At 42.6% G+C, this 16,994-nt stretch overlaps 1 protein-coding gene across 3 annotated transcripts in view; it reads right to left on the minus strand.

Moving 5' to 3' along the window:
• CBFA2T2 (CBFA2/RUNX1 partner transcriptional co-repressor 2) overlaps positions 1-16,994 on the minus strand; it is a 169,583-nt gene that overhangs the window by 22,548 nt on the left and 130,041 nt on the right. For all 3 annotated transcript variants that reach the window (XM_030211708.1, XM_030211706.1, XM_030211707.1), the window contains exons 2-4: positions 14,671-14,807; positions 9,169-9,410; positions 8,204-8,293 (exon numbers count right to left, since the gene is read on the minus strand). In XM_030211708.1, coding sequence (XP_030067568.1) covers positions 8,204-8,293; positions 9,169-9,410; positions 14,671-14,788 — 450 coding nt within the window. In that variant the 5' untranslated portion in view covers positions 14,789-14,807. The remainder of the gene's footprint in view (positions 1-8,203; positions 8,294-9,168; positions 9,411-14,670; positions 14,808-16,994) is intronic.

A 16,994-nucleotide genomic window follows, 5' to 3' on the forward strand; every position in this document is an offset into this window, starting at 1 on the left:
CTCACAGGCCAAACCCTATTCTTAGGAATTTCAAATCCAGGCAAAATGAAGTGTGAAGAAAAGTGCTTCTCTTGCACTGATTACCCTTGATGGCTTGGCCAGTCCCAGTAAGAAAATAAAGACTCAGCTGCAGAGAAAACACTTAAGACACTTAGCAGAGCTTGATTGCCGGCCTGGGTATAGTACTGAAGGACCCAGGTCCTGCAAACAGGGGGAGGTCTGGAGTGAGTAATTTAGCTGGCTGAGAGCAGTTATTGCTTTGGCCGCTAAAATCAACGAGGATCAACAAGGCGGTGCAATTTCTGGCTCCTAACAAAAACATTGTGATTGAGGGTTAAGAGATGTGGCCGCCTTAAAAGGCGAATGGGGTGGGGGTGAGGGAAGAAACCTTTTACCTATAATATAGAGTCTATCTAAGATCAAGCACCTGCCCCAGTGTGCGGATGAATTGGTACAAGCTCCGCTATAAAGCTTTAAAACCTGCCACTTCTGCGAGTCAACCTTTTTTTTTGTGTGTGTGACTAATAGGGGAATTGTTATTTTTAAAAGTGTACGGCACTCCGTACTTAACAACTAAACAAATGTAAGAAATATGGGATGTAAAAGAATAAAATACAGGCCTGGCACGTTTTGCAAGCATTTTCACCTGCCTACCTTCCCCTCCTCTCTGCACTCAAGTCCTTTTTTTCCTATTCAACTTTCAAATGAGCCTCGCAACACATGAGAAGTCAGGGAGATGATTACTGTTATAGTTATGATAAAACATTCGAATTACCTTGAATCTTAAATATACCACTTAATGCTGAAATGATTTGAACAAAAATGAATTATGGAGAGCAGCGCTGCTGATAAGTGAAGTGTAATTAGTTTTTCTCTCTGATCGGTGGGAGGCGTCAGAAGGGGGAGGGCTGTTGACTCAGCAGCAACTGGAGCATTTTGAACGAAACATATGGTTAAAATTATTGAACAAGCACAAAAGAAAAACAAAAGTCACACGGAGGTTATTAGTCAAAAGACAAATCCAGCTAAAACACAGTTTAGCCAGGTAAAGCAAGTGTTTTCTGTAGGCAGCAGGATCGATCATGCACAGAACTGGGTAACATCCTGATGGCATCGGGATAGAAAAGCTCTCTGAAAAGCTTTGAACTTAATGTAAAGTTCTGAGCATGTGATTCAAGAGCTGGATGAAGAAAGGTAAAAACTTAAAAAAAACAATTTAAAATTTTTGTTGCTCAAACAAATGGTCTGGAAGCAGCAGCTTAAATATGGTTACACTTGCTACATCCCAGAAAACAGTCCTTTGTCTCTTATTATGGAAGCCAAATTATTGGAATTCTTTGGGTAATAAACTATTGTATCACATTGTATCACACCCTTTTTTCTGGATGGCTAGCAACAGAAATATCTGAGCAACACAAGAACTGTGAGTCTTTTGAGAAGGGCCAAGCTGAGGTTGGTAGGAACTGTGCGTCTTTTGAGAAGATCTAAGCTGAGGTTGGTAGGAACTGTGCGTCTTTTGAGAAGGACCAAGCTGAGGTTGGTAGGAACTGTGCGTCTTTTGAGAAGGACTAAGCTGAGGTTGGTAGGAACTGTGCGTCTTTTGAGAAGGACCAAGCTGAGGTTGGTAGGAACTGTGCGTCTTTTGAGAAGGACTAAGCTGAGGTTGGTAGGAACTGTGCGTCTTTTGAGAAGGACTAAGCTGAGGTTGGTAGGAACTGTGCGTCTTTTGAGAAGGACTAAGCTGAGATTGGTAGGATCTGTGCGTCTTTTGAGAAGGACTAAGCTGAGGTTGGTAGGAACTGTGCGTCTTTTGAGAAGGACTAAGCTGAGGTTGGTAGGAACTGTGCGTCTTTTGAGAAGAACTAAGCTGAGGTTGGTAGGAACTGTGCGTCTTTTGAGAAGGACTAAGCTGAGGTTGGTAGGAACTGTGCGTCTTTTGAGAAGGACTAAGCTGAGGTTGGTAGGAACTGTGCGTCTTTTGAGAAGGACTAAGCTGAGATTGGTAGGAACTGTGAGTCTTTTGAGAAGGACTAAGCTGAAGTTAGTAGGAACTGTGAGTCTTTTGAAAAGGACTAAACTGAGGTTGGTAAGAACTGTGAGTCTTTTGAGAAGGACTATGCTGAGGTTGGTAAGAACTGTGAGTCTTTTGAGAAGGACTAAGCTGAGGTTGGTAAGAACTGTAAGTCTTTTGAGAAGGACTAAGCTGAAGTTGGTAGGAACTGTGAGTCTTTTGAAAAGGACTAAGCTGAGGTTGGTAGGAACTGTGAGTCTTTTGAAAAGGACTAAGCTGAGGTTGGTAGGAACTGTGAGTCTTTTGAGAAGGACTAAGTTGAGGTTGGTACAGTGAAATGAGAATCATCATGACAGGCTGCTTTTGAACTTATGCAGGGACTTTGCTAAGAGAAAGATGGGGAGAAAAGCAGAGGAGGGGCCATTTCCGATCTATGTGCACATCCCTCACCAGTCAATTCGGAGATATTCTGGACATGAAGCATCAACTTGAAGAAACTCCAAACTGCCCAAAACACCATAGCGAGACTCATATTTGGAAGAACGAAATACGATAGTGCTAAGCCCTTACATGAAAAACTACATTGGCTCCCAATCAAAGAGCGAAACGCGTTCAAGGTCTGTACCCTAGTTCATAAAATCATTGATGGCGAGGCCCCAGCCTACATGGCAGGCATTATAGACCTCCCAACCAGGAACACAAAAAGATCAGCATGCTCTTACCTAAATCTCCACTTCCCAAGCTGCAAAGGTCTAAAATATAAAACAACTTATGCATCCAGCTTCTCTTATATAAGCACACAACTATGGAATGCACTTCCAAACATCACGAAAAGAATGCACGACTTAAACTTCCGGAAATCGTTAAAAGCCCACCTGTTCACAAAGGCATACCAGAAAGAATCAACATAAATACCTGAACTCTGCAAAACAACTGAAACTCTTTACCAGAACTGTACATAATCTAACTCTCTCTCCATGATCACTTAAAATACTCTGTCATCTATGAACATCAACAATAGACCACTTAGTATTTCTCCTACCGAAATTGGCGATCGCCATCACGGTATTATGTAAGCCACATTGAGCCTGCAAATAGGTGGGAAAATGTGGGATATAAATGCCACAAATAAATAAATAAACTTCTACATCCTATCCATCAACAGAAAAGCTTTGGTTTGAACTGGGTCCTGAAGACCCTTATGAACAAGATCATCTTCACTCTGGTTACAGTGCTGACTTTTTGAAGCTAATGAAGAAACCCAGGCTCTGAAGATGGCGTGCTTTGTCTGAGGATTAGAGCTAGGTTTCATTTATTGGGATTTATTAACCACATTTTGGAAGACATTTTTACAGGCAGCTCCCAAAAAGCCAGTTGTCTGGGTACGGAAAAGCTAGCTGACCCTGCTTGCTCAAGTGAGCTACAACCTCTATGAGCGTGAAAGGAAAGGAAAGGAGGAAGAGTAAATCCTCACGTGTGTGACTAATAGGCAATAAACAAAAAAGTGAGAACAGCTCAAGGAGGAGGATGACAGGAAGTTTTTAACGTAACAGCTAAAAAAAATAACCCGACACCGCTGTGTTTCGGCTCCAAGGCCTGCATCAGGGGTCTATTAAATCTCTTGTGTTTGGCTGATAGCTTAACGAAGAGGAATATAAGTACATAAGTATTGCCACACCGAGACAGACCAAAGGTCCATCGAGCCCAGCATCCTGTTTCCAACAGTGGCCAATCCAGGTCACAAATATCTGGCAAGATCTCAAAAAAGTACAAAACATTTTATACTGCTTATCCCAGAAACAGTGGATTTTCCCCATTTAATAATGGTCTATGGACTTTTCCTTTAGGAAGCTGTCCAAACCTTTTTAAACTCCGCTAAACTAACCGCATTTACCACATTCTCTGGCAACAAACTCCAGAGTTTAATTACACGTTGAGTGAAGAAAATTTCCTTCGATTCGTTTTAAATTTACTACTTTGTAGTTTCATCGCATGCCCCCTAGTCCTAGTATTTTTGGAAAGCGTAAACAGACGCTTCACATCTACCCGTTCAACTCCACTCATTAATTTATAGACCTCTATCATATCTCCCCTCAGTCGCCTTTTCTCCAAGCTGAAGAGCCCTAACCGCTTCAGCCTTTCCTCATAGGGAAGTCGTCCCATCCCCTTTATCATTTTCGTCACCCTTCTCTGCACGTTTTCTAATTCCACTATATTTTTTTTTGAGATGCAGCGACCAGAATTGAACACAATATTCAAGGTGCGGTCGCACCATGGAGCGATACAAAGGCATTATAACGTCCTCATTTTTGTTTTCCATTCCTTTCCTATGTAGCTGTTTGTCTTCCGTAAGCTGAGAAAATTCTGTACTGCTGTAAACCCTGGCAGCAAAGCGCATCTATGACGTCAAAACAGTAAACGGATACAATGAAAACAGCCAGTCTCCCATCTTTAAATAGGAGAGACTAGGAAAAAAAAAACAGTGTTTACCTTGAACCTTTCCTTGCACAGGAAGATGTTGAAATCTCTGAGGTCTAATATAGGGTGCAAAGTACTTCTCTTCTTGGGGATCAGGAAGTATCTGGACTAGAAGCCTCGATTCCTATCCTGAACTGGAACCTGTTCAAATGCACTGGACTGCAGAAGCAGACTGAGCAGACTAAGTATAAGCCTGAGGCATCTGAGACCACACTAAAGGTCCATCAGAGGCAGAGATTGAACTCATCGGTGAGAACCCATTTCTATGATGTTAAGAACACAGGAATCCAACGCGTCCTATTCCCACTGCTGACAAAAGAAAGGTTCCTAGTCCCTCTCTTCCCACTAAGGGTAGAATAGGATGTGTATTCTTGAGAAATATTAGTTTTGACTATATAGGAGAGTCAAAAAAGTAGAGGTTACGTCAGTTGCGCAGGCATGGCCTGCTTTGCTTGCTCTCTTTCTCACTCGCAAGGTTGAGTCGATCTATTGTGATCGTCTAATGAAAGGAACAACTGTAGAAAGTTCTGCAGTACTGGCATGTGCTCATTTGTCTAGAAGACAGACAGCAGCAGGACAGCTGACAGGTATCGTAAAAAAAGAACAGCAGTCTTTGATAGGAACAAAGTCAAGAAGACCCTGGATACCAAAGAGGGAGTCTTCCATAACCTTGCGTGAACCTCTTCTTGAGGCTGGATGCATATAGCAACGCCCAACATTTTGCAGCAATGGTGGAAGATGAAACCATAAATTACATATCAAACGTGTCATAGGTTGACTGTAAAAAAACAGATTCCACATGCATCTGCCTTGGCAAGAACAGCTACCAGTTCAGACTGAACGTAGAGATAAGCTGAATAAGAAATTTTGCACCTTCTGGAAAACGGTATTGCGTACATAGTACCATATAAAGCTGATGAACTGCAACGCAGGGACAGCACTTTAGGGGAAGTTCTATATATGGGGGCAAATTTTGGTGCTACTTCAGCTCAAATATTTGGTGTGAAACAAAGAGTTCTGACAGACACAAGGTGCCAAAATGGGACAGAAATGGCAGATCCTCACAAAAACACACTTACGACCCATTTACAGAATAGACTTATTCAACCAGATAACAGGAGGCTCTCAAAAAAATTTCTTCAAACATCTACAGCTGATATCCTGACCCCCTTGACCTTGGCCATCAAAGGCTTCATTGAAGGGGCCACTAAAATTGTTAACTCCTCTCTTGTGGAAGGGAAACAGGCAACAGCACTAAAAAGGATAAGAGACGTCAACATTCGATCAACTGAAACATTACTAGTATAAAAGATGTTAGTAAACGATCACTGAGACACGGATTGACAAATCCCATAACATTTCTGATCCACCTCAAATGCTCACCCATCTGGTTTGGCATCAAACCTCTCTCAATTCCCCGTCTACCTTAAAATTTGTTTTGCTTCATCTTTAGATGTCGCTGATAGTGATTAACATACACTACCTGCGGCCTGCTCTGGAGCCTCCCCTTTGACCCACTCCACCTCCTCTCATGCAAGTTCCAATTTTCACAGGAATGGGTCAAAGGCTCCAGAGCAGGCCGCTGGCTAAATATGGATGGAGAAGGAGATACCAAACAGCTCTGCACAGGGCCCAACCCCAGTCCTACCCTAGGTCACCTACTTACAGCCACAGGACACAGCAATCCCTGTAACCGGACTGCGATTGAATCAATATTACCCAGCTATTTAGAACAAAAGTAATAGGTACTGTTAGACCAGACAGAAAGACATCTTATAACAGAAGAAGCAACGTTTTCCTGGTTATAACAAGCTTTGTTTCTAATGGAGATAGATTAGTGGTTAGTGCAGCGGACTTTGATCCTGGGGAACTGAGTTCCATTCCCACTGCAGCTCCTTGTGACTCTGGGCAAGTCACTTAACCCTCCATTGCCCCTGGTACAAAATAAGTACCTGAATATATGTAAACCGCTTTGAATGTAGTTGCAAAAACCTCAGAAAGGCGGTATATCAAGTCCCATTTCCCTTTCCCTTATGACATCACAATATCAGAAGTGAGCCAAGTATTGGGCAATCAAGCCATTGTGACATCACTGATGAAGTTGGCTCTTATTGGTGGAATGAGTGGAGGAGTAGCCTAGTGGTTAGTGCAGTGGACTTTGATCCTGGGGAACTGAGTTCAATTCCCACTGCAGCTCCTTGTGACTCTGGGCAAGTCACTTAACCCTCCATTGCCCCTGGTACAAAATAAGTACCTGAATATATGCAAACCGCTTTGAATGTAGTTGCAAAAACCTAAGAAAGGCAGTATATCAAGTCCCATTTCCCTTTCCCCCTTTCCCTTATGACATCACAATATCAGAAGTGAGCCAAGTATTGGGCAATCAAGCCATTGTGACATCACTGATGAGGTTGGCTCTTATTGGTGGAATGAGTGGAGGAGTAGCCTATTTGTTAGTGCAGCGGACTTTGATCCTGGGGAACTGGGTTCAGTTCCCACTGCAGCTCCTTGTGACTCTGGGCAAGTCACTTAACCCTCCATTGCCCCTGGTACAAAATAAGTACCTGAATATATATAAACCGCTTTGAATGTAGTTGCAAAAACCTCAGAAAGGCGGTATATCAAGTCCCATTTCCCTTTCCCTTATGACATCACAATATCAGAAGTGAGCCAAGTATTGGGCAATCAAGCCATTGTGACATCACTGATGAAGTTGGCTCTTATTGGTGGAATGAGTGGAGGAGTAGCCTAGTGGTTAGTGCAGTGGACTTTGATCCTGGGGAAGTGAGTTTGATTCCCATTGCAGCTCCTTGTGACTCTGGGCAAGTCACTTAACCCTCCATCATACCAGGTACAAATAAGTACCTGTATATACTATGTAAACCGCTTTGAATGTAGTGCAAAAAAACACAGGAAGGCAGTACATTTATTTATTTATTGCATTTGTATCCCACATTTTCCCACCTCTTTGCAGGCTCATCTTTGCAAGTCCAATCTCCCTTTCCCTATTTGAGATTCTACATGGAATGATGCTAGTGGAGGAGGAGCCTAGTGGTTAGTGCAGTGGACTTTGATCCTGGGGAACTGTATTGGGCAATCAAGCCATTGTGACATCACTGATGAGGTTGGCTCTTATTGGTGGAATGAGTGGAGGAGTAGCCTAGTGGTTAGTGCAGTGGACTTTGATCCTGGGGAACTGTATTGGGCAATCAAGCCATTGTGACATCACTGATGAGGTTGGCTCTTATTGGTGGAATGAGTGGAGGAGTAGCCTAGTGGTTAGTGCAGTGGACTCTGATCCTGGGAAACTGGGTTCAATTCCCACTGCAGCTCCTTGTGACTCTGGGCAAGTCACTTAACCCTCCATTGCCCCTGGTACAAAATAAGTACCTGAATATATATAAACCGCTTTGAATGTAGTTGCAAAAACCTCAGAAAGGCGGTATATCAAGTCCCATTTCCCTTTCCATATGTGTAGAGAAATAGAAGAGGGGTTAGCATGTTACAGGAGAACTGAGAATAGAAGAGTCGCTAGAGACAGTTAATCTCATACCTCATGTTCCCTGAATGTAAAATAATGCTGAATAAAAAGTGTGTTTAGCAGGCAGAATTTCAGAAATTAAGTTTTAGAACATACTAGTTTCTTTCAGAGATTCTGCATAGCCACCTCCAACCCAGATACACATAACGGTCATTCCCAGGGCTCTCTCTTACCTTGAGGAACGGGATGACAAATGGACGCAGAGGAAAATTCGTGGCCTCCTGCAGTTTGCAGTGGAATTCTTCAATGGTCACAGTTGAATTCTGTAAAATGAACGTGAAATGCAAAGGCACAACTCTTGTCAGAACACAAGCCTCACAAACTAAGTCTCACAAGGTCATAAGCATCACTTATCGTATTGGGTGTCTATGGAGAATGCGGCTTTTTTTTTTTCTACTATGTTGACTTCGTATGCCTCAGCTCTCATCCACTGAGAAAGAGCGGACAGTAATACAACAGCATTAGAAGACTTGCAAACAATATAGGATGGGAAGGGCTTAAAACAGGCAGAAGAGGTGACTGTCCCCATGACAAATTCCAACCACCAGCAGCTTCAGAACGGAGGCAACGTTCCTAATCCTACGCTTGTTATGAAAAAGCAGGGACTCTCTGGAAGCAGAAAGGATGCCACCTACTTTGAGAGCTCAATTGGGCTGCATTTCTAAATGGCAAAAACCACATGCAAAGTAAAAACAGCTGAGCGCTGTGGACAGGCAGCCTATATTGTCATTATCTGCCATCGTGTTCTATTTCATATATTAAGGAGATCTCTGCTAGAAACTTCTGAATCTCTCACGTAATTGGCTGACAGCAAGATGACACACTCAAAGTCCCAGACAGGACAAGCCGCTGCTGGATTAGTTAATAAGCTGTCTGCCAGCAGGAAAGACTAGAGTACAGACACTTTATCAAAATCAGATGAAGAATAAACCCCCAAAACTAAAAAAAAAAAAATAATAGGTTCAGACTTTCTCGATGAATATATCTTAAGCACAAGGCGGACTTTTCTGCACAAAACATCTGGAAACTGCCAAGTTCTTCCCAACATGCAAACCTTGGAGGCCACAGAAGACGCCAAAATGATTTGAGGAGTTTAGTTTAGCTCCTAAGCCTCTCCCAACATCTCTTGTTTCCTTACCACCAATGCGAGGACCAGAGTCCGGACCTTCTCGCCGATCTCCGGAGAGATGTCGTTTCCAAACTGCTGCAGGGTGGTGAGGAAGCGTTTGAGCTTGCTCAGCTGTCGAGCCCCACAGGTGGCCGGTAGCTGTTGATTGGTGAGCGAGGAGGAAGAGGAGGAAGCAGGGCCGTTGCTGAACCTCTGGGGTGGGGAGGGGGCCCCATTCAAAGTGGGAGGAGAATGGTTCATTCCGTTGGATACTAAGACAAAAGATGGAGAGAGGAATTAAACCACTGTCGAAATACATCAGCGTTCTTAAAGGAGGAGAACGCTTACTGTACATGTCATCGAAGCATAGCCTAGAAGAGGGATTCTCAAATGCAGATCTTTGCAGCATCTTAGCCAGTCCGGTGTTCAGAGCTGGTGCCAAACAGTTATGGGACCATGACAGCAAATGGGGAGGGAGCCTAAAGTCCGCTTGCAGCTTGAGACAGGCTTGGAGCTCCCTGTGGCATGCGACCCAGGGCAACTGCTTTGTGTGTGGCCCAGGGGCATAGCCAGACACCCAATTTTGGGTGGGCCTTGGCCCAAGATGGGGGGGGGGGCAGAACTCCGCCTTGTCTCACAAGTGATTTGGTCTCTCACTCTCTCGCCTGCATGCCATATGGTCTCTCAAACATCCCCCCTCCCCTGCATACCTTTTAAATAGCAGGTTTTCACCGCCAGCAAGCAGCAAGTAATACACACTGCTCGTGTTGGCCCCACAAACCTCTGATGCAACTTCCTGTTTCTGCACAGGTAGGAATTCATCAGAGAGAAGGCTGTGGGGCCGGTGTGAGCAGTATGTATCAGTCGCTGCTCACTGCAGGCAAAAATCTGCTCTTTACAAGGTATGTAGGAAGGACAGTTGTTGGGAGTTTTTGGCTGATGGGGCTTGAGTATCACTGCCAGCCACATCATAGGTATGCTGCTACTGGGTGGGCCTGAGCCCACCCGGGCCCACCCTTAGCTACGCCACTAGTGTGGTCCCCCAATGTCGACCCTGTACATCTGTGTGAGGCATTTGCACGCACTGGACCATTAACATCTACAAATATATCTCACGTACACTCATTATAAGCAACCTAAAAGAAAACCCAAATGCATACTAAAACACTCCTGATCTATAAGAATGCTTCCCAATCCAGTCTGGCTCACCTAACAGGTTCTATTTTCTTAGTGATACACAAGCACAATGCACGAGAGTGACATACAGTCGCAGCGTATGCAAATCTCTTTCGAAAGATTAGACTGGCTGGGTGCGACTCCAGGGCCAGGCTGGAAATCAATGTTCTAAGAAATCAGGTCACTCGCTCTGCATTAAGACACCGCAAACAGAATAGCTTCTGTACAATGAAAGCAGTAATAATGCTCTTCTGAACAGGCATAAAAGAGGGTTACTTGTTAAACCATTCATCAAGGAAAACAACTTAGGGGTAGCTGGATTTGTTTTAAATTGGTTTTTGAAGACTAGATCCTACTGTGTAAGGGGAAGAGAAGGTACTCCCTCGTATTGGAATCCTGGCTCTGGGACCCGTCAGGGTCCCCCCTCCCCCCCCCTTTCATTTAACATATAACTTAGTTCAGTTATTACATTTTTTTTCAGGTACTGGAATTACAATTTAATTTTATGCCGATGATATTTTTCTACTGTGTCCTGTGTTGGAGACTTTTGAAGATACTTTACCATCTTTAAAACGATGCATTTATCTTATGGATGAATGGACATCCATACATTGTTTGAAATTAAATAGACAAAACTATTATGGTTTGGGGATTTTGAAAAGTTATCACGTAAGGGAACTTGTGTTTGATATAGGGGTAAAGCTAACAATAGATGAAGAAACGTAAGTTCTGGGTATGATACTGGATTCCAATCTGACCTTTGTAAAACAAATTAATTCACTCAGAAATCTAGTCCTAGGTTAAGGCAATTTAGAGTGATCAGATCGTCACTTCATTTGCATAATTTTAGGGTCTTAGTCCAAAACAAACAGAGAGAGTATACAAACAAAAGTTTCGGCGTTAAGTAACGCCTGCCTCAGGGGTCAGAGTTTAGTTGTAAACTATACAAGATGCATAAATGTCCAATTGTTTTTATCAAAGGAACGGCTAACACAGGAGTTGACCGTGGCTGTCCTTGTCGACAGGATAGCTTGGCTTAGAAGTTTTTTTATTTTATTCTCAGAGGCATTGGACATTTATACATCTTGTATAGTTTAGAACTAAACTCTGACCCCTGAGGTAGGCGTTACTTAACGCCGAAACATGGCCCATGTTGGGTCATCACTCTATATAAAAGGCACCACCAACGTTCTAATGAAGCCTCCAGCCGGAAGTGTGAAGCGCCAGAGATATCCGGTTTCCCCATGAGTGAAGGAAAACAGCACAGCACGAAATCCCTCTTTCTGTAACAGTGAAGGACTCAGAGGGGGGAGGGGAGAGAGACGCCCTCACTCTCTCTGTAACACAAACACAGTACAGCAGGAAACTTAACACTGAAGGACTGGACTCGGAGGGGGGAGGGGGAGGGAGAGAGGGCAGGGACACACACACTTCCACATGCACACTCTGAAGAAAACCTTGCTAGCCCCCGTTTCATTTGCATCAGAAACGGGGCTTTTTTTTACTAGTTTTTCAATAAAATACTCCAGTTGTCCCAGCCTTGAAGGCCCAGTGTTGCTTTTTCTGTTTTTAGGGTCTTAGTTCAGGCAGTTTTACTTCCACAGCTGGACTATTGTAATGTTTTGTTTTTTTTATAATGGTGTTTCGGCTAAGCTGATGAAACGTCTGCCGCTATTGCAAAACACGACTGCTAGACTGATTTTTGGTAAAAGTCGGTATGACTCATGGGGGTTTTTTTTTAAGTAAAGTTTAGCTTGAGTTATCTTTAGCAGGGCCCATAGGAATAAAATGAGACCTGCTGCAGATAACTCAAACTAATCTTTACTAAAAGACCCCCTCAGTGACCCTGGTTACCTATTTGCCAGCAAATGAAGTTTAAGATAGTAGGTTTAGTATTTAAATCACTTGATGACCAGAATGCTGAGGATGTAAGTAGATCCTCTCATATTTCCTCTCTCCAAGCTCAATAATTGTTTTTTTTTTCCCTACCTTACAGTTGACTTATCCTTCTCTTAAATCCATCCGATTTTGATCCATTCAAGAACAATCTCTTCTATTTCATGCTGCCAGAATTTGGAATGGACTTCCATGGGAGATTAAGATTTTACCTTCTTATTTATCTTTTAGAACAGCTATGAAGACACTGTCATTTAATCAATGATGGTTAGTTAAAAGAATGTTATTAACAGCTAAGGGATCTCTCCACTTCAATCTGTTCAAAATTCTGCTGCACGACTTATATTCCGCCAGTGTAAGGTAATATCTTTTCATTAACTGCTTTGAATCCAAAACAGGGAAAAGAATAGAATAGGATGTTGGACAACCGACCATCTTTTCTGTGGGTTAAAATTCATGTTTAACACAAGCACTTTTACATGTGGGAAATGTAGATGGGTTGAGAGGTGTGCAATTTTTCATTTTTAAACCTGAACACGAATTCGGGGGAATCTAGACATCTATTCATACCCGCCGAGAGTGGGGGGTGAGGGGGGCAAAATTTCCCAGGCCTCCAGGGAGGGCCCGGCACAGGGGTCTCTCTCTTGCTCCTGACGGGACCCGGGTGATCGCGATTCCCTACAGGAGCAGGAGAGAGAGAGAACTCCAACACCCGGCTCCCCCTGAACTGCCCACATAGCAGCTGCTGGGCCCTCAGGCTACGCATGCTCAGACTTGAGACTGAGCAAGTGCGACCCGAGGAAAGCAGCCGCAGGGGCAGGCAATGCTGGGCAGAGGAAGCAGCCGCGCTGCCTGCTGCTGGCGGGCGGGAGGGGCAGTGGTGGCGATTACAATTTGGGAGGGGGGCAGCGGTGATGACGATTCTGCCCTCGGTGGCCCTGTATCTATTTGGATGCTGTTAATGAGGAATGCCTTGAAAAAGCCTTTTGGTGAAACAAGTGTCGGCATTGCTTCCGCTTCGCGTTCTCACTGAAAAGTGAGTCTATACTTTTAAGTAATTTATATAAAAGAAAGAAATAAAATAATGATAAAATATAATAACTAAAGATTTTTGAACACTTCCCATTATTAAATGCTAAAACATTGGACTGATGAAGATCTCGATGCACGTTGATTCCCTTAAGTATATATGGATTATGTATCACGATGTTGATGGTCCATATCTAATAAATACTTTATATAATGCTCTTGACGGGAATTTTTTTTTTTTTTTAGTATTTTTGAATTTCTTTTCTTGCAGCTTTATATCTATTGCTTATGAACTTGTGCCTGCCATTTCGGCTACTCATATTTCAAGGGCCAGATGTAAAAATTATCCATGGGATATTCTTGATTTTACAATGCTGGCCATATTTCTATGCCAAATTTCTACGAGCACATACAGTACATTTATATATATATATACAGATACACACATACATACAGAAAGTGGGAAATATATTACTCAATCTGATTCTTGGATTGGCAAAGATGAAATGCTACTTTAAACAGAAATTAAGCATGAGATAAAATGAAAAGCATTGATGACGAGTTGATGTTGAAATGACCATAAATGTGGAAATGTTCTACTTGATTTTTTTTTTAAACATATTTTTTTATTGATGACATGAACAAACAGAAATTAAGCAGCTCTTGTAAACATAGTAACATAGTAGAAGACGGCAGAAAAAGACCTGCATGGTCCATCCAGTCTGCCCAACAAGATAAACTCGTATGTGTATACCTTACCTTGATTTGTACCTGCCTTTTTCAGGGCACAGACCGTACAAGTCTGCCCAGCAGTACTTCCCGCCTCCCAACCACCAGTCCCGCCTCCCATCACCGGCTCTGGCACGGACCGTACAAGTCTGCCCTCCCCTATCCTCGCCTCCCAACCACCAACCCCTCTTCCCCCACCTGCTCTGCCACCCAATTTCGGCTAAGCTTCAGTTGGTTCAAAAGGTTGCTTCATGACAGAAGAAAATACAAGGGCACCCAAATGGCAGATGAAATTTAATGTGACCAAATGTGAAGTGATGCATGGTGGGTAAAATAACCCAAATTATAACTACATGATGCCGGATTCCACATTGAAATACACAAAGAGTGGGAAATAGACCAGGCCAACCATAGACAAAAGAGGGGACTTCAATCGACTCTCTACCATTGATTGAAGTCTCCTCTTTTGTCTCTGGTTGGCCTGGTCTATTTCCCACTCCTTGGGCATTTCTGTTTCGTTGTGGGATCTGTGTTCCTCCACCTCTGTGGTCACCACCCAAGGAAAAAATTCTAGGTGTCATCGTGGACAATACATTGACATCTTCCACCCAATGTGCAGCCAAGCAGCTCTTGTAAGAAATGGTCTTTTAATGAGCAAAAAAAAAAAAAAACATCTATAAAATTAAGTAAGAAGAAACTCACATGCTGTGGGCGGGAAGGAAACAGGCCGCGGACCACTTGGATTGATGGGTGGCAGCGGTGGCATTGTTGGAGGTGAAGATCTGGTGTGAATTTTCACTTCCACGGGAGATCCTGGCATCACTGGAAATCTATTCTCACTAAGGCAGAAGAAAAGAGAAATTTGTAAATGAATCAACTCCATTACAGAGAGTCCCCGAGCCGCATGAACCTCACAGATTCCTCAGGAGCAGAGATGCCAGTACTGACAGAAATATACAGCATAAACAGACAAACATCAGAGCAGGGCTGGAAACAGCCCGGGTGCTTATTATAATGGGACGTCTGGTGCTGCCCAGGGCCCAACAGGAAGCTTTGGCAGCAGGCCAGGAGATGCCGCAGCTGTGTGGTACAGGAATGATTACTGACTGATATCTAGGAAAATATGCCGAGGGGAGAAGAGAAACAAATGCCAAATCCCCCCGATTCCTCAAATAAATAAATAAATTGCACAGGGGGAAAAAAAGTCAAGAAGGAAAAATATTTCTACGACTCCTCCAAAGTTTGGATGGTGTCTATGTGTCTGAATTATTTTTCAGTCCTGCACCAAAAATCTATTTTACATTATTAACCATGGTATCCACCATTTGGGTTATGTTTGAAGCCTGGCAATCTATTTTAAATTTCAAATCGCACTAAAAATAAAAATAAAAAAGCACCCAGTATGTCATGTGCTTTACCAATGCTTTGTGTGTGTCACACACGACTACAGAAAAGGTTCTAAACATTTGTATTAGTCAAAATGCTATTAAAACCTGTGAAAGAAGTATTCATAGCATTAACAATGACAAAGAAAATCCTCAATTTAGAACTTTGGTTTCAGCTATTGTGTTGTCCATAATATAAAGAATAACTGATGATTTTTTTAATAGGGCTGGCAGTGCTACCCAGCAAGCAGTTAACTAGGCAATGAACAGAGAACGAGTCCCTTTATCCATCTATCAATAGAGATTTCTTACAAGTCACAGATTCCTGGAAAGGGGACATGACTCCTCTGCAATACAAAACGGTGAACAGAGCTGCAAAGAGCTGTAACTTTTCTATCGCTTACAATATCAACCACCTCCTCTATACCTCTAAGAGTCACAAAATGCTACAAGGATTTGTTTTAGATTTATTTTGAGTATGGGGAGGGGACTTGTTTTAAATCTGCAATCTTGAAAGTCCCCTGTTCCCCCCCCTGCAATCCATGTTTGGAACAGTGTTAAGATTTCCTCAAATGTAATGGCATCTGACTGGTTCATAGTTTGTACACGTCATTTGTGACATCGTAACTCCGTGGTTACCAACCCACGGTCCGTGGACACCCCGGGGATCCACCAAAACTTCAGCAGAAGCAGGAAAAGATGGAGTTCAAAACAGAGAAGAGACTGGAAACAGTATGAGGAGAAAACATACAAAGGAAGAAATAAAGGGGCCCTTTTTAATAACGGGCATTATATGGAGCTTAAAACATTATTGTTCATGAAGGTCTACAGCTGGGGTAATGCATGATGTTAATATTTGCTTCAGGACTTTGATTTGTTAAGTATTTTGAAGTGTCTTTTGTTGTTTTGTTTTTAATTTGTTTTTTTTAGATATTGTGTACGTAATTATGTAATCCACTGAGAACGATGGATCAAGTGGAATAAAAATGTTTAAATAAATAAATGAATCATGTCCGTTAACATGTGCTAAGGTAGTAGAAAGGGCTTCAAAAATGTTGTATTTAAATAGAATCAAAGGAGGGAGGATGTAAGGGGGATTAATAATACATTATCGAGTTACAAAAAATGGACTAATGCAGTCGTGATTTTTCTTATTTGATTCATGATGAAAGTTGTCCAGTTGGGAAACTGTTGGGTGCGTCATTGTTTATTTTAGTCCATCAATAAAAAGATTTGAACTAAATAAGGTTAAGTTCACAATTATTACATAGAGGCGTCTTCTCTGCTCCATATTTAGCAGCTTCAGAGATGGGGGCTGTAGACATAGGGTGACATTTTCTCTCCCCCATAAAATATACACACACAACTTGGGACTACTTTTCGCACTGCATGAAGGGTTGGCTTCTTGGACATCTCCGTTTCAATTTTTGTCTCCACACTTCTGTTTCTAATTTGTGGTGACTTATTTGCTGTTTTGTGTGTGCGGTTTCTATGCAGCAGTCCAATCTGTCATATTTCCCAGCAGGAGGTATATTGGTGTCTAATATTTCAACTGTTTGCATAAAAGGGAAATGGGACTTGATATACCGCCTTTCTGAGGTTTTTGCAACTACATTCAAAGCGGTTTACATATATTCAGGT

The sequence above is a fragment of the Microcaecilia unicolor genome, chromosome 8 (assembly GCF_901765095.1).
Source record: "Microcaecilia unicolor chromosome 8, aMicUni1.1, whole genome shotgun sequence".
NCBI classification, from domain to species: domain Eukaryota; kingdom Metazoa; phylum Chordata; class Amphibia; order Gymnophiona; family Siphonopidae; genus Microcaecilia; species Microcaecilia unicolor.